General features: G+C 40.5%; 1 protein-coding gene across 2 annotated transcripts in view; it reads right to left on the reverse strand.

Moving 5' to 3' along the window:
* Window positions 1-5,219: 5,219 nt before the first annotated feature.
* The window catches only part of Atp6v0d2 (ATPase H+ transporting V0 subunit d2), a 73,824-nt gene continuing 55,639 nt past the window's right edge, over window positions 5,220-23,404 (reverse strand). For both annotated transcript variants that reach the window (XM_059255660.1, XM_059255659.1), the window contains exons 3-8: window positions 18,520-18,698; window positions 16,377-16,456; window positions 14,724-14,801; window positions 9,828-10,004; window positions 8,526-8,600; window positions 5,220-6,812 (exon numbers count right to left, since the gene is read on the reverse strand). In XM_059255660.1, the coding sequence (XP_059111643.1) occupies window positions 6,651-6,812; window positions 8,526-8,600; window positions 9,828-10,004; window positions 14,724-14,801; window positions 16,377-16,456; window positions 18,520-18,698 (751 nt within the window). In that variant the 3' untranslated portion in view covers window positions 5,220-6,650. The remainder of the gene's footprint in view (window positions 6,813-8,525; window positions 8,601-9,827; window positions 10,005-14,723; window positions 14,802-16,376; window positions 16,457-18,519; window positions 18,699-23,404) is intronic.

Consider the following 23,404-nt stretch of genomic DNA (forward strand, 5'->3'; position numbering starts at 1 on the left):
GCTATAAAGAAGATATTCATTATTCTAAGAGACTATGTCTTAGTTGTCATCAGATTCCTAAACTACACGTGAATCCAAATTATTAAATTTATTCTAAGGACTGATGTTAAAATGTTCATTGCTAATGTAAGGCTAATATCTCACAAATTACACCCAGCACAGGGCGTAAACTGTAGTGTTGATTCCTTAAAGCACACACTTTATATTTATGTACATGATTTTGTCCTTTCCTCTGCCCTCCCCACATTTTTCTTCTCATAACAGGTTTCTGAGGCTCTGAATGATTTATTCAGCATGTACTACAGATATCATACCATCAGAGTAAATCAGAGGATCTAGACTGTTGGAGTGAGAGTCATGGTCCTTTGTCTTCCAGGTCTCTTCAAATATTGTGAAATATGCTAATGAATTAAAAATCTATCATGAACGTTACTAAAGTCTGACTGTGGATACAGCTCAGTGGTGCAGCGCTTGCCTCACACGCACAAAGCTAGTTTGCTCTCCTGCACGGCCATACCAAGACAAAACAAAGCAACAGATAAAATCCAAAATGAAACAAAACTCTGCAAACCCTCAGCTCTGCTTCCTTTCTCTTTTTAAAATATCTTTTGCCCAGTGACCTAACGGACAGAGGCCTGGCCTCCTAAACTTTCTTAATTTTTAAAAGTTCGTGATGATATTACAGAGATAACCCAAAAGACATTAGTAACCTCTCTTAAAAAACAAAATCGTTTTAAAGTCTAAATTCAAACAACCCCAAATGTAAAGCAGACAGCATAATACATGGTGAGTCATGCATTAATAGCCAAGTTCACTTTGGATAATTGAATGCTTTAGTTTTAGAAAACCTACAAAAGCAAATAGTGGAGGGGGGGCGGGGGGGGGTCTCTGTAAACACCATGGCCAGCAGCGTAATGATCTGCAAGAGGCAAGAAGGGAATCCAGTTCAATACTACTTAGTTAGTCCTTGTTGGTTCTAACTTTTAGAGTCTGAGGCCAGGCAGTTTATTTTAGACATGTTGAAGTACAGCACAATTTTGGAGAAAAGCTTCCTAGTGACAATTATCCCAACCCCATGTGCACAAGAAAGTTTAAGGCATGACTATATCAAAACTCTTTTGCAAAGCACATGTGACCTCTTCCATAAAGATGAGTTCTATAGCTTAAGGACCTAGGATGTTGTGTGGTCTCAGTCATACAGATAGTATAGAGGTAGAGTTCACCAAGCTACAAAGTACATGTGACACACCCCCTAAGCTTGGGCTCTATTGACTGAGAAGCAATGCTCAAGATAAAGGTACAGGGAGGAAGAGTATGAAATAAACTTAATAGTTTCTGGATTTTGGCGTGGCCTGGCCCTACATATAGCAGATTACCTATTAACTACATCCACTCCCAGCCTTCTAGGTGGAAAAGGTATGCACATCTTTTCCATGGAGACAAGTCTAAATGTTAAACATTCCCTAGTGCTATCTATGGGCATGAGGACCCCATGCCCTTTACAAAATAGAAATGTATAAATTACTGAAAATGTGAAATTACTGCTCAAAAGGGTAAGAAAGGTGTGTAGCTCAGTGGTAGAGCATATGTCTAGCATATAATATCAATTCCCAGCACTGACAAAATAGATGTTAATGATGACTTTCACGGCTGAAGATTAGGAGTAGTATTAGTGGCTCTGCTACAGTCATGTTATTGTTTATAAATCTTGTGCTGTTTTGTAAGAAAGCCATGTGCATGTTATTGTTTATAAGAAAGGTACATGCATGCTACAGTTTGTAACTAACCACTAGGACAACTAATCTTTCAGGTGCCGAAGTCAGCTATTATTGAGGAGTTCCTACTTTGCTTCCCATGTGGTCAGTGATTACAGGTATTAAATGGTACTTGTGAATCTGGTAGACTCATCATTGTCTGAGGAGCATCTCCTTTGTAAGGTACTAGTGCCCATAGTGGTCTCACATGGACCTTCTTACTTATTCTCTTTCCTTTATAAAAACAGTTCCAATTCACTTTCCCTAGTGTAGGCATCCAGGCATCATCCTCACTGATCCACTTTCTAGTGAGTTGGACTTCAGTTAGCAGTCAAACCCTTAGTCAGTGGTAGAAACTGGAAATTACATCACAAGGTGACTGAGGACAGAAAAGCAGGTGGGAAATAACTGATGAGAGCCCAGATGAAATAATGAGATGTGAAGAAGAAATGATTTAGGAAAGAAGATTTGTCCCTTAGTGTAAGTTTTGTGTTTTCTTTTTGTGTATATAGAAGATATGTTTTATGACAATGTTATCATCCAAAATGACATTGAAAGTCCTGGACTCAACTGTTGTAAAGTATAAAGGATGAAATCACTTAAAATGATGTCCTCTGATAAGATCATATATACTTCCTAGCAATGTGTGTGTGGAGAAAAAAATGACTAAAAATAAATCATAATATGATTCTCATAATAAGGAGAGTTTTGGTTGAAAGTAACAAAGCCAAACAGATAACTACAGCTGAACTATAGTCCAATGCATCCCATGTCTTTCTTTTCTGTGGATCTAAAACATTTCAAAGTGGTAATCCCAAGTGTTAATATTAAAGAAGCCTTCAGAGCTGATTAGCATGCAGTCATCACTGACCAAAGGTTTCTCTTGTTCTCCATGTCATCTTACACTGCCACTGTGCTGAGCAGCCGGTGAGATGGGGCACATTAGCCTGGTTGCTTTAGAATGGCCAACCAAATACCTCCATTTGGGCAGTGGTGGCGCACGCCTTTAATCTCAGCACTTGGGAGGCAGAGGCAGGTGGATCTCTGTGAGTTCGAGGCCAGCCTGGTCTACAGAGTGAGTTCCAGGAAAGGCTCAAAGCTACATAGAGAAACCCTGTCTCGAAAAAAACCAAAACCAAAACCAAAACCAAAACAAAAACCAAAACCAAAACAAAAACAAAACAAAAACAAAACAAAACAAATGCCTCCCTTGCCAAAAACACCATCCTTAAGTCAAGCTTCCCCAGATTCAGGCCTCCTCTACTGCCTCATTCATTGTTGTGCAACCCTGAAGCACCAGAACACATTATATGATGGTGTTTCTTTTTCGATGTTCAGTAAATATCTTTACATGCACAACTGCTAAACCTCATTTTAGTCCTAACAGGTTTCTGACCACAGATAGTTGGAAGGAGGTCTTGTAAAGTCATGATGGCAATGCTAAAAGGAGCGAGGAGAGACAGGGTGTGAGTAGTCTGCAGAAGGTATGAATCAGAAGGTAGGGCTGGCTGCTGATTGAAAGGAATCTGAGGGTGGAATTCACTAGACTGCACTACTGCAAGGTGAGGTGCAGCAGATGACAGAGAGGGAAACCGAGAGGTTAATGAAGTGTTGGCAGCAGCACAGGGAGAAGAATGGTAAAGGTGACAGCTCCAAAAACAGACTACATCAGTTGTAGTGGCATACGTTTGTAATCTGAATACTAGGATCCGAAGGCATGGAGATCAAGGGCAAGCCATGGCGCCATATCAAGACTGTCTTAAAACAAGCACAAAGATGGAAATAAAAAGCCTATGCAGCCAACCAAAATCCCTCGCTTAGAACAGGAAATAAATTCTTGTCTTCTTGTTTGCTATGGTTCACTCTCTTCTCAAGACTCAAGACAATCTACTAATTGTAAGCCCTACAAAATAAAACAATCAAGTTACATATGTCCAGTATCTAATGGCATGGAATAAATGTTTCCATTTCAAAAATGAAGAACAGAAGTATATAAAAGAAATGCTGAAATTCAGAAGGGAAAATGCCAACCACTGTTTCCCCATATCCAGCATCTGAGGCTCATGATAGAATAATTTGGGCTCCAATGGCCTTTGGCATCCCTGCCTCTCCCGTTCTGCTGTCTCCAGCACCTATGATCTCTGACTGGTTGCACTTTGTGTCTATAGCTTTCTTCAGCAGATATCCCATAATCCTTGAATCTATAACATTCTAGTGACCCCATTAAAACCTCACCTTTACCTTCCTTTCACACAATTGTCCCTCAGAACCTCCTTGTAGGGGAATGCAACCCTGCAAAGTTTTGCTTGGCCTCAGTAGATTTCTAGATCATTGGTGCAAGAATCCCTGGCTCTATCACTTTTATATATTTCATGCATGCAAACTGATTTCTGCTAGCTTATGAAGTATCCTGCCTGGCAATCTCTGGCCCACTTTTGCACCAGTATCTCTGTACCTTTGAGATTGATCCTGAGAAACAAAAAACCAAAAACAACAACAAGAGAACCCAAACAGTTCCCCAGGGAATTGGTTTGAGCATAGAGTCCCTTCAGTTCTCCTGGAATTCTCAGCCAAACATATTCCTTTCAAATTAACTTTAATTTTCACAGATGGGATCCTTTGACCATTTGGATCTTGCCCTCAGGGCACCTTTTTAATTGTCCTAGTGTAGAGCAAGAGGGCTCCCTTTAATGGTGCTACTCTTTTTAGCAAATATAGCTGTGTTGTCTACACCTATCTTGTCTGTAATTTCCAGTTTGTTCATACTCCTTTTTACCCTGAATGCATGTTTTCATGTCTTTCTGTTCTTGTTGCTTTCTCTCATTGTAGACCCTGATAAGAGCAATGAGTAGTAACCATGACATGGTCTGAATGTTGTACTTTCCTGAAATTTCTCCTACCAAGCGAACAGTCAAGTCCCTTTGAATTCAGCTTCTGTCACATTTTTATGACACAGGCAGAATAGAGCCAGATTCCTTAAAACAATATCCACATGAATGACTTCTAGCCAAGTACTCATTAGAAACCACGTGAGATGAGGACTCTACAGTCTGGATTTCTCTGAGCATTCTGTTTTTTCAAACTCATATCAGAATGGCCTATTAAGTGCTGCTTAGAATATTCTGGGGCTGTTCTAGAGGAGAGACTCATGGAGAGGAGATAGATATGACTGATTTTGTATAATCTAGATAATGTAAGACACAATCCCTTTTCCTTCCTTAATAACTTCTTTTCAACAGGCATAAGTTTCTGCATTTGACGCCTCATCACTGGCTTATGAAATTGGAATGTAACTGTTGATTTTAGTTCGATGTCTCTGTGAGATGCATCCATAACTTCCCAAATCTATTTCTCCCACAAACCAACTTTAAAGGCCCATGAATCACATAATAAAGCTTATCATAGCCACTTCAGTATTAATTTTCTATATTAGTTACTTCATTGTGTTGCTGTTGCAAAATACCCAATGAAACAACTTAGAGAGGGAAGGGTTTATTTGGCTTACAGTTTGAAAGTACAGTCCACCATGGTTGAGAAGGTATGGTGACATAAGCGTGAAGCAGCTGGATACATTGCACCTGCAGTCAGGAAGTAGGCAACTTGGCTTTCTTCTTAGTTCAACAAATCATTATTTTTCCTTATACTTATAGATGATTTTTCTACAGAAAAATATTGTGCTCCTTAGTTAATGCATGCTATTCTAGACAGTACGTTTATATACTTTGTTAAGTATGCTTATACAAAGAAGGTTCAAATTAGCTCAGCATGTTTATTTTATTTTATTTTTACAATTGTTTCGTGTGTGTGTGTGTGTGTGTGTGTGTGTGTGTGTGTGTGTGTGCGTGTGTTGAATATATAAAGGTTAGAGACAATCTTGTAGTACCGAGTTACCTTCTACCATGTGAGCTCCCAGGGATTGAACTCAGGTAGGTAGACAGCATGCTCCCTTACTGGCCGAGTTGTCTTGTTGACTGAGCATATTTAATTCTTGAAGCATAGCAAATACAGACTATATTTAAGAACACTCTTGCTATTTAGAGAAAAGATTGGGGACATATTTTACTATTTTACTTTTCTGAGCAGCCCTCTCCACTGGTTCCAGGTTTTATGAAGCAACCATACTAAATCTGTGACTTTTTTCTTCTAAAGGAACAAAATATAATTTGTGGAATTTTCCTCTTGAAAACAGTGTGACAGACCACAGGTATAGATATCCATATATTTTGCTTATCTCTCTGCTTCTCTGTCTGCCTCTGTCTCTGTCTCTGTCTCTGTCTCTGTCTCTCTCTCTCTCTCTCTCTCTCTCTATATATATATATATATATATATATATATATATATATATATATTAGCAAATTTAGCAACTCTATCATCTTGGAACTCTGTCTTTTTCAGGCTTACTAATTCAAGTGTCTTGGGGGGAAAAGAAGATAATGTTATTCACCAAATGTGGTATATGTTGGCTACACACAGCTTTGCAGTTTTGTGACTACAAGGAGGGGAACCTTCAGTTAAAAAGTAGATCAGGCACTCAGTGTTTGAGTTTGGGGAGAAGAATCAAAAAGGAAGAGTGAAATACCCATTTAGATAGAATTTTAACATAACTAAATGAGAGTAGGAAAAATACTACAGGGTCAATTAAAATGACTGTGTAAGGTCAGTGAGCAACGAGACATAAATGTGCAAAAATGATTCAGGTTTGCTGAAAATAAAAAGAGAATATTTTGTTTTAAGTTCAGTTTACTAGACTTCCAGGGGACGTGCAATTCATGGAGAGGAGATAGGTAAGACTTACTGTTGTATAATCTAGATAATGTAAGACACAATCCCTTTTCCTCCCTCAATAACTTCCTTTCAACAGGCATAAGTTTCTACATTTGGGGCCTCATCACTGGCTTATAAAATCGGAATGTAACTGTTGATTTTAGTTCGATGTCTCTGTGAGATGCATTCTGCTATCCACACGATATTTCTCATCTCTTGCTCCTTCAACTTTACATATGCATAAAACACACCATAGTGGAATTGCCTGTTGAATGCCAGCACATTCATTTGCACCTAAGGAAGGAAAAAGATGACATGGACCATCAGCTGGTCTACAACATACTACATTTATGAAGTAACACACAAGCTAGAAATGTTTTCTGTTTCTATGGTGCTCATTTGTTCTTAAGTGTAAGTTAGACCAATAGTGGGAACAGAGGTAACTTAACACATCTTAAGGAAGTGTCACATGGACAAATGTAGAAGGTATCAACTTAAAAAGTAAATTTATGGACTAACAAGATAAGCTTTGCTTCCTAGCACTGCAAGCAAGAAAGGTATGTTTGGGGAATGTATGTTAACTTTGCAGTATTATATATCTGGCTTTCAGTTGGTGGGCTAACCTAATTTAGGTAAAGTATTCCTTCTTGGACACTACTTTAAAAAATCTGAAGAGATGTTTAAGGTTGTCTGCCTCTCAGGGCAGTGTGACAGTGTTCTGAATTCAGTCTGACATTGTGAGCTTTATTTTTAGGTGCTCTGTAACTACAGTCCATGCAACTGCATTGCTTTGTTCTACAAAATTAAGTAAGCAAAAGAAAATGAAATTCCTGAAGACCAGAATAAAGTTGCAAATTGAACAGTTTTTTCACTTTGCTCCATTATGATATTATGATGGAAAGAAAGCAGAAGAGGTAGGTGGTCCATCCTGCTGCTCTGCAAACCCTAAGCAACACAGTGAGAAGTGGAGGCCACCCCTGTTCTGTACAACAGACACTCATTTTTCCTGAGAAGAGCAGATTCCTTGATGGCCCCTTTGTGGTACTGGTACAGACTGTGTAATTTTTAAAGATCTCTAATATGGTTGGGTGGTGGTGGCACACGCCTTTAATCCCAGCACTCGGGAGGCAGAGCCAGGCGGATCTCTGTGAGTTCGAGGCCAGCCTGGGCTACCAAGTGAGTTCCAGGAAAGGCGCAAAGCTACACAGAGAAACCCTGTCACGAAAAACAAAAAAAAACAAACAAACAAAAAAACAAAAAAAACCCAAAAAACTCTAATATGTTGGATTATTTGTCTTGTTTCTATTTCTTTCTATGAAAGTGGGCTGTTGGAAAATGCCCAAAGTCTAGGTATAGAAAAAGTTCCCAAGATGCACACAGTGACATCCCAACTCTGAAGTCTGGTTCTTTATTAATTTCAATCAGGTAGGCATAGGTGGGCCATCAAGTGAATATACTAGAAAAATTCTCTAGATTTATGGAAACCAAGTTGATTGGGAAAAAATAAAAATTTTCTTTATAAAATAGTACAGTAGCTAAGGACTTGACTACAAGTGATTAAGTAATCTGCATTTTTTAGGGAAAGGGAATAATCTAGGCTCTGCATTGCCATATGACTAATTCCCAAGTAGGTACAGTTGTGCCTGCATTTTAACTATATATAAATGCTTCCTACAGGTGACATGGATTAGGGCATGAGAAGAACTAAACTGAGAGGAGTTAATATCTGTGAGGACATTCTTGCTTTCCTTTTGGAGCTACTAACTATGGAAAAGTCACTTCTAAAGCTTCCACTAAACATACATTCTATCCGGGAATATTTATGGGAAACTATATATGAGCTGCAAGGCTCTAACCCTCTAAGGAAGTGATAATGCATAGTGTTAACTGAAAAGCATCAATTGTCCTGATGAAGTATAAAAAGAAACTCCAAGTGAGAAAACATTTAAAAGCCATGATAAAAACAACAAAAGCATCTAAACCATAACATTTCCACTTCTGCCATACCTCTCGCTCATAGAACACATCTTCCAATGTCTTTCCCCCACTGCCACCTACAGCCTCAAACAAAGGCTTGTAAATCTGAAAAACAAAGACAGGAGTTTAAATGTAAAGGCTATTTCATTTCTTACAAATGCATAGAAACACATTTTCTTAGCAATATAGATATTGGTAGTGTGTGTGTATGTGTGTGTGTGTGTGTGTGTGTGTGTGTGTGTGTGTGTGTGCTTTAAAGAAAATTTGTACTGAATGCTTTTGGTCAAGGCTTTCACTTTCTGACACCTCTTATTCCCCCTCTCCCTAAATCCAAACAACCAAAGAGGTGAATAAAGTTCTCACTTTCTCACTTGTGGGCTGAATGGACTACAAGCACTGGGAAAAAGCTATGTTTTTCTCAATATACATTGTCATTTTCACACATAAAAACATTGAACTCAGTGAACTCTTACAGTTTGATCAGTATAGGTTTGTGAGTTCCTTGAGATGGCAACTGATACACGTCATGGAATCTCAAGTGCAGAAAGAGTGGAAAACTCGGGAGAAGCTCCAATTTTAACATTATACTAAAGCGTTGCCCACAATTATAGATGAAATACTAAGGAGGTTTATGTCTACTGTTTGCTGACTGTTTTACTGGAAGGATTCAGAAACCCACAAGGAAACACCAGGGTCATTCTTAAACTGAGGAAGTGAACTGCAGGATATACACGTGACTACCCGCAAAGCTGAGGAAGTGGGTCTGGGTGAGAGGAATAGGCATGTGTGAGGAACTCCAGCCTGTCTTATAGTGCTGAGGAGAGCAGGAGAAGGAAAAGCAAGAGAGCGGTTCTCTTCCTCTCCCCGTTTCTGCCACTCAGCAAAGGGATTGCGAAAACCCACACGTATTCCATATTCTTATATAGTCCCTGCTCATGTAGTCTTGTGTTCTGTTCTGACTCTGTTTCCCCAGTGGGTACTTGAAAGGAACATTGAGGTCAGGCTGTTTTATGCAACTTTGACATGAACTCTCACTTCTAGGAAATTGCTGCAGTCTCTTGGGGAAGTTGCATTATAAGGTACTTCAAGACGTGCTCAGATAACCACTCCTGGGAGATTTAAACCAGGGCTTTCTTGGCAGGACTCTTAAAAGGCACCAGCTTGGACTGGAAACTTGAAGTGTTTCTCTGGGAGGCATAATTACAGCGAGAGGCACTGCTTGCTGCCATCTGGATATCACTTTGGATGAGGTGTCTGAATGGATGTGTGAGCTTCTAAAGGGCCTGTGCTGAAGAAATGCAAGGCACTCAGGGTGCTGGTGAAATCACTTACTCCATAATTATCTGCTACTCTCTTCATCTGCTCAAAGTCTTCAGCTTGAGCTAACAAACGCAGCCCCTCAGGATAGAGCTTGCCACAGGTGGGGAAGAGGGTCTCTCTGTCTTCTTTGCTCAATTCAGTGCCAAATGAGTTCAGAGTGATGATTAAAGCACGTCTGTCGGCCTCAAACTGAAAGGAAAAGACACGAGAGCAGCAAATCTAATAATCTTTTACACCACATGCTACATGCAGACTTGCATCTCTGAAGTGATCCACTTCCCATGTCTAATTACAGTGTAGGCATGTGTTACTAATGTCCCTGTAGTCTTGAAAGGGAGTAATTTGTTTGCTGGGGGAAAATTGCACAGCCCTGTGATGGCCTATGACTCTTGAAACCCTACCAAGCTTTATTTCCCAGGCTTCCTGCAATGAGTTACATGTTGCTCTCTCATGTAGGTCACAAGAGTAATAAATGTGTCTTCCATAAAAGTGGTAATAGTGCAACTCAAGTGCAGCCATGGAAGGGATAAAGCAATGCAGGTAAAAATGTCTGCCAGGGTGTTTGAACAACAAAAATGTGCATCACTACATATTAGTAACCCCTTCTAATTGTTCCTGTCACTATGTTGGTGTTATTGTTACTGTTTGTGATGCTGATGATGCCAATGTTAGTTCCTGCCAAGCTGGCTCATTGATGCAACCTGTGCACCCCTTAAAAGTGTCAGTCAGTCAGTCACAGTTCTCTATTTTTGCCCTCTTGCCTGTTCTGTCTGTCTGTCTGTCTGCTTGCCTGTCTCTCTCATGTCCGCAATCTGAGACAGCCTTTTTCTCTTTCATCATCCTCATCCCCCCTCTCCCAACAAACATCTTGCACTAACTCTGCTGCATGTGGTGTGTTCTCGTAGTGGCATACCTTAGCAGGGCCCATTGACAGTACCCACTTCACAGTGTTTTATCCTTCATCCAATCCAGGGCTTCATGCATGTCATACCAGCTCTACCATTGAACCATATCCCTAGTCCTATTCATTTTATAGAATAAAACTTTATACTATAGACCATCTTTATTTTCATGGTTTAGAATTTTTTTTAATGACCCACCATCTCTGATTCTGTAGCTAAGAAACATATGGCTTGGGATGATTTATCTTGTTTGTAAGGCCTGATTCTTTATGATCCTTAAGTAGGTTAGTGTGTACTGATGACCTATGTTGAATACCATAGGCTGCTAAGCTCCTGTTCCATCAGTCCTGTTTCCTGTAATCATGCTGTCTTTCTTGAGATTTCTTTCCTATTCCTTTGTTCTCCATGTTTCTCAGTTTTTCTTATATCCACATTAACTCTTCCATCTTCCTCTATTCTTTTTATCCTGAAATATATATCTACACACACACACACACACACACACACACACACACACACACACACACATTTACCTTTCGAACTGCTGAGTCCAATTCGTGCTTTCCATATATGAATAGATGTGAGGTCATCCACCAGGGCATTGGGAACCTACCAGTAGCAACGCCACACTCCTCTAGAAAAGTAACTCTATTCTCCAGCAGCCACATCAACCACCAATAGCTCTTCAGCTAGGGGTTGGACCTCAGGTACTCTTCTCTACTCAACCCTGGGATTTTTTTTCTTTTTTTTACAATACAATTCGATTCTACCTATCAGCCATGGATTCCCTTGTTTCTCCCTTTCCCGCCCCTCTCCCCTTCCCCCCAGCCCACCCCCCATTCCCACCTCCTCCAGGGCAAAGCCTCCCCGAGGACTGAGATCAACCTGGTAGACTCAGTCCAGGCAGATCCAGTCCCCTCCTCCCAGGCCGAGCCAAGCGACTCTGCATAAGCCCCAGGTTTCAAACAGCCAACTCATGCAATGAGCACAGGACCCGGTCCCACTGCCTGGATGCCTCCCAAATAGATCAAGCCAATCAACTGTCTCACCCATTCAGAGGGCCTGATGCAGTTGGTGACCCCTCAGCCATTGGTTCATAGTTCATGTGTTTCCATTCGTTTGGCTATTTGTCCCCGTGCTTTGTCCAACCTCGGTTTCAACAATTCTCACTCATATAAACCCTCCTCTTTCTCGCTAATTAGACTCTCGGAGCTCCACCCGGGGCCTAGCCGTGGATCTCTGCATCCAGATCCCTCAGAGGTTGGATGGGGTTTCTAGCACTACAATTAGGGTGTTTGGCCATTCCATCACCAGAGCAGGTCAGTTCGGGCTGTCTCTCGACCATTGCCAGCAGTCTATTGTGTCCACCCTGGGATTTTAAATTGAGATGATCTCACGCAAGTCTTGTGTAGGTAACCACAGCTGCGGTGAGTTCATGTGTATAACAATTGTCATGTTCAGAGGAAAGCATTTCACTGCACACTTCCCTATCTACTGGTTCTTACAATCTTTCCTCCTAGGCCCCTTTCCACTCCCCCAAGGGCCCCTCCTCTTCTTATCCTGGGTATTGGTGGGCTCAGCAGAGGCCATGCCAGAGGAGGTCGCTGCAGGAGGGAGCACATGCCATTTGGAGGATGGCTACAACTTACACACCTGGGGAAGCCACTGGAAAATTGGATAGACAGGTAGATGGGGAGAACCAGGAAGCACTTCACATGCCAGATTAAGGAGAGATGGCTCTGACTATCATGGATTATCCAAACAATCCCTTTGTTTCCTATCCCTTGCCTTTGTAATAACAAAGTTTATTTCTTATTGTTTATTCCTTAGCTTGTAAGCACATGTTCCATTTCATACCTCTGCATGCTCAGGTCCTAGAAGTACTTCGTACTTACTATGTCATTCTAAAATCTGTTCCTGTACTTTTCCATTCCCTGCTCTTAACTATTGGAAGATTCCTGGTTTTTGTTGTTGTTGTTCGTTTTTGGAGTCGATGCCTATCACATAGGATCATTCTGTCTACTGATCTAACAGAACAATCTGTCTGATTTCATCTCCTTTGAATTCTCTACAATATTTTCTACAGTGATGCTACTTGAAGTCGTGCCTCAGTAGCTTTGACATCAATGAAAGTTTACTAAAAATGCAGAATCTCAAGCCACAGTCTAAAGTTAAATCTACTGAACCACACTCTGCCTTTTGAGAAGATTCCATGGCTGTTCACCAGCAAAAGAAAGCGGCAAAGAATGGCCCTGAGCTGTCCTTCATCACTTTCTACACTTACAAGCTAATGACAAAGCCAGGCTTGCAACAGCTCCCCTGGAAGGCTTTTGTTAGAACAGGTGTTTCTTATCATCAGGAGAGTGAGCATTCCCATTGGTCCTTTTGATTGCTCTCATGGAAATGATGGGTGGGTCAGAAGCAGGGTAGCCTTATTTGGAAGCAAAGGCAGTTACATTCTGGCTCCTGCATATAATCAGTCCTGTAAATCATTTTAGAACTTCCAGGGAAAAGAGAAGAACTGCAAATGGGATTGTTCATGGCAATTAGAATCCTTGAAATGAAAGTTAGGGTGGATAAGCAACATGCAGGTAGTTGTCCCAGATGTGCTTTGGTATTCTTTCTAGTTGTAAGATGTTAGAATTTTAAGAGGAGAAGTATGACAGGGTAGGCAGCATTGCAGACATCAAGTCAACAGAGACCATGCCAGAGGAGGTCGCAGCAGAAGGAAGCACATGCCATTGGGAGGATGGTTACAACTTACACACCTGGGGAAGCCACTGGAAAATTGGATAGACGGGTAGATGGGGAGAACCAGGAAGCACTTCACATGCCAGGTTAGGGAGAGATGGCTCTGCCTATCATGGATTATCCAAATAATCCCTTCGTTTCCTATCCCTTGCCTTTGTAATAACAAAGTTTACTCCTTATCGTTTACTCCTTAGCTTGTAAGCAAACGTTCCATTCCATACCTCTGCATGCGGAAACACTACCTGCACTGAGTGGGAAGGAGTGTTCTCATCGAAGGCTGTCTTTATCATAACACGTGCTTCTATTTCCGGCCTACCTGGATATGAATTCTTTTTATACTTTTATGTTCTTTATTCATTTTGTCTGAAGGCTCTTGGTATGATGTGTAGCCTCACTCTAATTTAAAATGTTTAAATATATTGTCCTTTGATCACCCCTAAGCAAGTCTGACATAACATTCCTTTTATTTTTCAAGAGGCTTAGAGAGCCATTGAGAGAAACGTGTTAAATACTAAGTGCAATCTGTGCCCTGGGATGAACCCTAGCCTCTCTTGATGTCTACCCCAATCTCCCATGCATCTATGCGTCAATCTTCTGTCAAGAGGACCTCTGAGTATGGGTGGGATCTGAGGTGATAAAGACAAAATTTAAAAGGGTGTTAACATCAACTCCAGAGAAGACACTGACATGGTGTCCCACACATAATCAAATTCCTGCTCTTTGTGCGCTTTGAACTATATTCTTTTTGCTGGAAGCAAATGGTGGAATGGTGGAGGACTGCTTAGGTAGCCTTTGTTTTAGGTTTTTATAAGGATGATGTCACTGTGAACAGAGCTATAATGGACTGTAGTGTCAACCCACAGGGGATTCCTGCTGTTCAGTGTTCCCTCTTTGGAGGGAATTTGAATGGATATTACGAGAATATTTATAACTTACCAGTTGCTAGTAGTATACAAAATATTTAGTGAAATGTAACCTATTTTCTACATATCCATCAACATGAATCATAACCACACATTTATAGTTATTTTGTCTGGTTAATTTTTGTATGGCCAGCAATGGAATCCAAGGCACCATGTGTTCAACCACTGAGCTACAAAGCTAGCTTCCAAGGAAGCACTACTCTTAAGACATCAAATAACGTTGCTTATTGAATTTTCAGATAACTTCTGAGATAAAGAAATACAACATGGTCAAAGCAAGGACAAGTATGTAAACTCATTTGGCAAAGACTGAGCCAAAGAGTCCTTCTTACCTCAAGAATGGGGCACATAATTTCTGCTGTGACATCACCATGATCCTTGCAGAATTTGTAGAATGCCTCAAGGTAAGACTTAGAAAGAAGAGAGATTATAAACAATGAAATAAGTAATTTTCCCTCTAGAAATTTCTAGGTCATCTTTTCATAGCTTATGAAATGCTCTAATGGAAATGAAATTGTTTCTCTCATAGGAGGATATTCCATAGTAAATTTAATAGAGATTTAATATACCTGTGGCCCAGACTAAAAAGAACTCCATAAAAGAACAAAATTGCACTTATCACAGTGTCTAATTACTTAACAAGCATTTATGTAGTTAATTCCAGCTATTCTAACAAGAGTGCCAAGTCATTTGCTGAGCTCTGCAAATGATTTAGTAACTCTAATATTAAATCTCGACAGACACATTGGCTTTGACTATGTGAATATATTGGAAAAGCAGAACCTGGGTTATAAGGTTAGATTTCCTGGGTTTGTATTCCAGCTCTAATACTTAACTAACTCAATACTAAGTTATTTCTGTCAAGGAAGCCTCATGTCTCTACATCTTTCAGGTTTATATGAGGAACAAGAACTATATACAAATCACAGCTTTGCTATTAGATTGAGTGAGTTAAGGCCCATGAACTGCTTAGAACACTATGTTCTGTTATATCCCAGAAATGCCTCCTTATAAGTATCTCTTTATAAAACAAAAGTGCCTATAAATGAAATGCTTTTGAGGGAACTATGTATTTGAGCTTAATACAATATTTACATACCACAGTGGTGTATATTAATTTATTGTTTGAGAGGGTCTACTAGCAGATTTTCTTGCCTTATAGTACATAGCCTAACTCTAATGGTGGTAACACAATCCAGACAATCTGATGTGCAGCAGCACATATGACATAGTATTTACCAGTTGTTAATGCTTTCACAGGCTTAAAATTGCATGGACAGATTAATTATAAGACTCAAAGTTTTAGAACCAGATCTGTCAGGGGCCCGCCCCCACTTTTATCCCAGGATATTCTTGAGTAGGGACAAGTAAGAAATATTTAGATAGAAATATAGAGGGGAGAGAGACAGATAGAAACACAGGATAGCCTTGCAAGGGGGGGGGGGGCTGGATCAAAACCCACCAGCCCCTTCTGTCTCTTCTAACGGGCTATTTATAGAAATGTCAAGGGGTGGAGCAAAAGACTTCTCCCTAGCACAGCCAAGTGCAGACCCTTCCAAACACCTGGTAATCATTCACGTGGTCAATCTTAGGCAGCCCTGCTGTGTAAAGCAAGCTCAGCTCTCACTAGGAAACCTTTGTGGACTCCCACAAAGATCTACAGCAGAGATGGATGATATAAAACAGAGTGCCTACTGTCTATGCTGTTTGCCTATGATATGGTTTTTCCCACACATTTATCTGCCCATCTACCATCATTAACCAACACTTTTTGCATTAAAGCATTGTACTTAGAGCAAAGGATAGGAGAAAATGACATGCATGCATATAACTATAAATGAGCCCAAACAATAAAAACTATATTCCAAATATGCATTGCTTAATAATTGCAGAAACTGGCCAATGGGCAAAGTAACTTTGTTAATAAAGAACTCCATTATGTTATATTGTGTAATCAAGAAAAATACATCTGGGAAAAGAATTACCTTGTATAGTTTATTGCGCAGTAATTCAATATTCAGTTCATCGAGAGTATTTTCAGACATACAGTCTTGGAAGAATGGAGCTGAAAGCAAAGGTATATGAATCACAAGTGAGACTACAAACTAGAGGAAATAGCATAGCACTACCATCCTGTGCTCACTGCAAATGAGAACTCGGTGCAGTAGCAATCCACACTGGGTAAGACAAACATTGATTGGGGTGGTAGAACTTGTTATTCATTAAGCATTTACTGCGTGCGAACCCTAGACACTGCTTGTTGTACCAAAGACTGGATACACATTAGCTTATTTAATTTTCACAACCTTGGAAACAGTCACTTAAGGCTTGCTTACTTTTTGCAGTTCCTTTCACAACCTTGTAGAAATATTTACCATTTTGCAACCCAATTTATACCAGGCACATTATTTTACTAAAATTATGTTTAAATTCATTTTCAAAACTGTTATGATATGAAATGAGGAAAGTAGGGGTAAACTAAAGTGTCCAAGTCATTGTACTGGGACCTTGCAGAGCTTGCCTTTGGATTCACGGCTCACTCATTGCAGACTCACCTTGTTTCCACCAGGCTGCAATATCCAAGCCACAGATATTTAAAAGTGACCCAGCATTCCCTTATCTTTATAAAATACCTGTTTGAAGGGCAACTATTTTGCCTCAGAGTGTGGGCTCATGGGTAGAACGTGTTCTTAGCATGCAAAATACCCTGTGTTTAACCCTGTTCCCCAAATTATTTTGTTTTTTATATTTGTATATGTTTGAGTATTTTGCCTGACGTATGTCTGCACCATGAGAATTCCCAGTGCCTGCAGAGACCAGAAGAGGCTGTTGTACCCCCTGGAACTGGAGTTACAGATAGTATGAACCATCATGTGGGTTCTAGGAATTGAACCCAGGTCCTCCAGAATAGCTGCCAGTGCTTTTAACCATGGAAACATCTCTTCAGCCTCTAGTCCTCAATTTGAAATGAAATCTATTTTGCCCATGACCAACAATGAGTTGCTACCATCTAGAATTTCTGACAGTGATAATGCTTGAAATTTGTTTTATTAACATTTTGAACAATGGCATTGTTATCAGCGCTAAGTTATAGTGAAATTAAGTCACTTTATAATTGATCTAGATAATTTGATAGAGGCTCCCAAGTAGCACATAGCAATGACATTTCTAAACTTCTTAAAACAAAACGCTCCCTCGGTATGACCTGAATTAGATAAGAGTTAAATATGAAAGACTAAGGATCACAGAAAGGGAACCCAGAGTTTGAGAATGTACAAGTTCATCATTTCATTGCTGAAACCTGGTAGAAGGCAGGAAGATTTGGTGGTTGGGATATTAGCCCCAGCTCCTTCTCTAACTTGAATGGCTTATAAATGACTGAGCCCAGATTGCCTCACTTGTCGTCATCTGAGAAATGAGAAAGCAAGGCTAGATGATTTTCTCTGTATGTGTGTATGTCATATTTGTGTACATACTCTTATGCACATAGGTGCCCATACACATGTGTGTGCACACAAGCATAAGTCAGAGGACAGTTTAGGTGCCATTCCTTAAGAGCCGTCCACCTTGTGTTTTGAGATACAGTCTCTCTCATTGGCCTGGAGCTTGCCAACCAAGTAGGCTAGGTTAGTGGTCCAGCAAGTCCTATCCAGTGCTGGGATTAGAAGAATGTGCCACAACACTTGCCCCCACACCCTTCTTCTTCTTCTTCTTCTTCTTCTTCTTCTTCTTCTTCTTCTTCTTCTTCTTCTTCTTCTTGCAGAAGTTGTGGCTCAAGCTCAAGTTCTTATGTTTGCAAGACAAGTGCCTCACCGACTGAGCTATCCCCCCAGGCCTGGATGATTCCTTAGGTGCTGTTTGTTTTTATGAAGCAGGGTCTCTCTGTGTAACCAAACCGACCTCAGGCTTGCCAACCCCCTGCCTTAGCCTTCCACAGATGTGTGTGTGTGTGTGTGTGTGTGTGTGTGTGTGTGTGTGTATGTGTGCCATCATGCCCAGCTTAGATGTCCTGTACAAAACAATGGACCTGTATAGTATAAAAATTCATAAAAATATTTCATATTGAAGGTACATTTTCTAATGACTGTGCTAACATGCACAGGCCATTTTACACATAAGTGTTCATACCTAATGGTGTTTCAACCAGCACAGCCTTGAAGAGATCTGAGGTGGTCTCTGCAATGTTGACTGCTTCCATCTCTGTGAAACGGCCCAATGGGTGACACTTGGCTAGAAGTTCTTTCACAGATTTCTTTTGCAATGCCCCATTCATCAGTAGAATTACATTGTCTATCATATAGCTGCATCTGGAATAATACTCAAGCATTAGAGAAACATTTAACTGGGTGGTATGGTGATTTGTAGTTGAGCCCTGAATAAGTCCACAGATCAGACTCCATGGGAGATGATATTCAAGCTGAAATTTGAAGAATGAGTGGAGTTTTTGATGTAAAGGGCTGAGACCTGGAGGACAGAGTTTTTTAAGGTAGAAGAAAGAACATTTGAGATAACACACACACATAGACACACATAGACACACATAGACACACACACACACACACACACACACACACACACACACACACAGTATGGATCACTGAGGTAGGCCCAGGGTTGCCTCTGCTAGGTCATGATGTATAAAGGGAGGAGCTTGGGTATTAAGGACAATGGTGGATGCTGCATGCTTTTCAACTATACGGAGTGTTATGGTCTATGTATTTAATATTAAAATGGAAGAAGAGGTAAATACACACCTATAGAATGTGGTGCTTTACAAAATTTATTTTATTTGGTCTCCATAACATCACTGTAATGTTGGTACTATTGTTGTCTCAGTTTTCTAGATGAGGAACCAGAGACCCAGATGGATGTAAATATAGTCCATGATAGCAGCTATAGCTAACAAATGGGACAGCTGAGAACCAAACTCAGGCAGTCTGCTTCAAGGACGCTATTTTTTAATCTGTGTGTTATGCTGTTCTTAGTGTTTAGGACCATGAGTAGATTGGGGAGTTCTTGGTTCAGAAGAGACAGTGAGGGGAAGAAGACATTTGCAGTATATGTAGATATTCTGGACAGAATGAGTTTAAGGTATGCAAGAGATAACCAAGAAAGAGCTAGAAAACCTCAGAAGTGCAACCTAAAGACAGCTAGAGACAGGGAGAGGGCAGTTTAAAGCTAAAAGCCGAAGCCCTGAGAGGATTAAGATCACTTCCTAGAGAGTATGTGTGCAGGCTAGTTTTATGTCCACTTGACACTAGCTATAGTCGTCTGAGAGGGAACCTCAGCTAAGAAAATACAGCCATAAGATTGGGCTGTAGGCAAGCCTGTAGGACATTTTGTTACATATTGATTGGTGTGGGAGGACCACAGCTGGGCTGGTGGTACTGCATTCCATAAGAAAGTAGGCTGAGCAAACCAGTAAGCAGCACTTCTGCATCAGTTCCTGCCTCCAGGTTCCTGCTAAGTTTGAGATCCTGCCTCAGCTTCCCTCGTGGACAGAGATTCAGGATGCAAGCCAAATAAACACTTTCCTACCCTATCACAGCAATAGAAACCCTATCTAAGACAGTATGCAAAGGGTTCATTCTGTGCAACCACAGGAGGAACCTCACCATTTAAGGGCTAAAGGATATAAAGAAGCATGGTCAGATGGGAGGAGAGCCAGGGGAGTGAACCCCAAAAAGTTCTAGAAAGTTCTGTAATATCTCTAAAAAGGAGATATTACAGAGTGTCAATGACTACAGGTACATTAAAGTAGACACTGACATAGACATCCCTAGGCTAAAGAAACTAAGAGACCATCTAAGGTAGTAAAAGCACTCAGTGGAGTATGTTTGTGGGAGAGTAAATGGGAGGGGGAAAGACAGGGTTGATCAATGTATGTTTAAATGAATGGGAAATGGAAAGAACAGAGAGAGAGAGAGAGAGAGAGAGAGAGAGAGAGAGAGAGAGAGAGAGAGAGAGAGAGAGAGAGTGCTCATCCCACAAGCTGACCTTAATGTAAGGGGAAAGTAGCCTTTCATTTAGAAGGTTACTATTTGTTTCAGGTGAGAGAGAAGGGGGAATGTGTAGTACCAAGCGGGATGAAGCAGTGGAAAAAATGAGGTGACAGGTTGGAGGAGGGAAGGGACAGTCCACTCATGAATGAACAAAGGTCCTCTAGTTAGACAATGGTGGGAGAGACTACACCGTAATGTAGACTTGGAAAGTGACACCTTGCAGTGGATTGCAGTGAACTTGGGTGTTGGAAATACTATTGCAGGAGCCTGGTGCATGGGTTACAGGCTTACTGAGCACTGTTTCACTTCATGGTGGAAAAGCAAGTCTGCCTTGCTGTGGAAAATCTACAGTCTACCCCACTGAGAATTCTAACTAGCATTCTTGAAGCAATTATCCTTCATTCAAGGCACTTGACTGTAAAGTTTCTTTGCTTCCCAAACAGCAGCACCAAATTTAGACATTATGAAATTTTAGAATCCACTTTGTCTGTTGAAAATAATACTACCATGATATTGTTTCTTTAACTGTCCCTTTAGGCTCAAAGGCAATTACCTGACAGAGGATTTGCTACCACTTAATAGTCCTTGGTAAGCTTCAGGCACTTGATGTTCCCCACAGCACGTCTGTAATGTAACAGCATATGCACTCTTGACATTCTGCAACTTAAGTCAATGCTGTGAGGAGGATTTGCCTACATGTAATGGCCTGCAGAGTATATTACATGTGCTTATGTTTTTGCTAATACAGAAGTTGGCTTCTTATCACAAAGAGCAAGAGCAATACAGATTGGGTTGAATTTTATTTCAACTCATTCTTTGAGTGTACTTGTTTATAAAATAACAATAACACCAGTTCTCATAGCATTGTTTAGGAAATGAATGGTTAGGAAATATCTCTTTCCTGTCCCTGCCTTCCCTCCTTGTCCCCATCATATATATATATATATATATATATATATATATATATATATATATATATATACACCACACATAGGTATATCAATACCATCCAGCTGTTGGAGGTGGGACATTGCTCAGAAGATAACTTTCTCCTGCCATAATATCCCTAAAGCTCCATGGCTATGAATATGGTGGCTAGCTTCAAGTCACCTGGTGTTCTACCTAGTTCAAACTCTTGCTTTACATAATTTTGTTCACAGATAAATTTAGATAAAGTTGTTGACAGATCCAGGATTAGTACTTACTCTGGCAGGGTAATTTTCACTACTACTCATAGTCTACACCAACATCCCTGTTTTTAGCCCCTTTTCTAATAGTTGATTCTATGCCTCCTTTATTGGCATCTGGGGAAATCATAGTCTAGTCATTCAATTTCAAAACTACTTTAAGTTGTTAGAATTACATTTTTAGGCTGGGCATGGTGGAACACACTTGTAATGCTAACACTTGGGCGACTGAGGCAGAGGACCACAAGTTTGAGGCCAAATTGAGCTATACAGTGAGACTCTACTTCAAAAATTATAAGTATTAGTCATTCTAGAGTTTATATTACATGGCAAGCATTTTACATGTTCTCATCCAAGCCTCCTGACAATTTACTGCTGAGACTTCACAGATCTGGGCACCGAGGCTGGGGCTGGGGAATATGTACCTTCAGATCACCCTGCTCCAATCGGACAGGAATTTGTTGGCAGTAATGTTACCCTGCCTCTCTGTGAAACCTCTTTTCCATTCCAAGTACACATCACTTGCTCAGGTTGTATACAATGCCCACACAGTACCAACTGCAGTAAATAACCCCTTTCAAAGCCACGGCGTCAAGTCCTTTGTCCAGTTCAAGTAAGACAACCCACTCAAACCAGACAATACTTTCAGCACTTCCCTTTGGTCTTAGATTTGTTCTCTGCTCTTGGTCTTTCTTTTTAACTTGTTTAAGAATCTTGAGAATACCTAAAATGTATTTTTGTACAATAATGACCAGATTCTGAGCTGGAAGGACAGTTGCTGAAGGTCAGCTAAGAGTCACAATTTACTGAGTTAGAGAAACTTTCTTTTATGGAAAAAAATTTCAATACTTCAGTGTCATTAACAGCAACTGTGAAATGGTTGCCATTTGCTAACTGCTGAGGGCATGAGGTAGAAAAAGGTGAATGCTTTTCAAGAAAGACACAGGTCAGTGATGATCTGCAGTGTCTAAGAACTTGATAATTTCAGGAATACTAATCAGACGTGGAACAGGGATGCCTCATTGCTAAAATCTGTCTTACCAGCAGCTCAGATTATGGGTGACTTGGAGGAACATCCATAAAGTATAACTTCCATTGCGTCCTATCAACAGTAGATGTTAATATAATTTGTCATTTTGATGTTGACCTTGATCTTCTGGCTGAGATAGCACTTGACAGATTTCTCCCAAGTAAAATTGCACCATCCATTCTTTCCATGTTCTGCCTCTTTAAAGTTTCTACATGCAGCACCCCTGAGAAGTGCTGATGATGATTATCTTCCTTCAGCACAGACCTTCTACAATAGTTATGGGGATGCTTCCATAGGGGAGATTTATTCTTTCTCCCTTATTTATTAATTAATTTAATCATTTGTTTGCACCAGTATTGACCCATGGTATTTATTTTATCCTGGGATGACAGTTCAGTGCCTCTTCCTTTAGTGTGTTGCTCAGATTGTTGCAGTATTGGCCACTGTGAGCTCATTCAGTTGGCCTGATGCTCCTTTCACATGCCCGTGTCATTGTGGTTTGGTTCTTAGCACTTGCTCCTGTCCTGGCACTATAAGGTGGTCCAGGCTAATTTTGCACATTTCCTGTCCCCATTCTAGAATCAGCTATTTTTCTGCGGAAATCTTTTCTTCCTATTTATGAACTAATTCTGCTAGAGCCACCATCTGGGCACTCGGGCTTGCTAAGAAGTTTGGCCATCTCAGCTGAGAGAATGAAGTACCTGTGTGTGTTTGCACCAAAGAGTCCATCCTAGTGCAATCACTCAGTACCCACCACTCGATGATATCATCCAAGGCCACATTTTTCTTCTGTT

Source organism: Peromyscus eremicus, chromosome 2 (assembly GCF_949786415.1).
Source record: "Peromyscus eremicus chromosome 2, PerEre_H2_v1, whole genome shotgun sequence".
NCBI lineage: Eukaryota > Metazoa > Chordata > Mammalia > Rodentia > Cricetidae > Peromyscus > Peromyscus eremicus.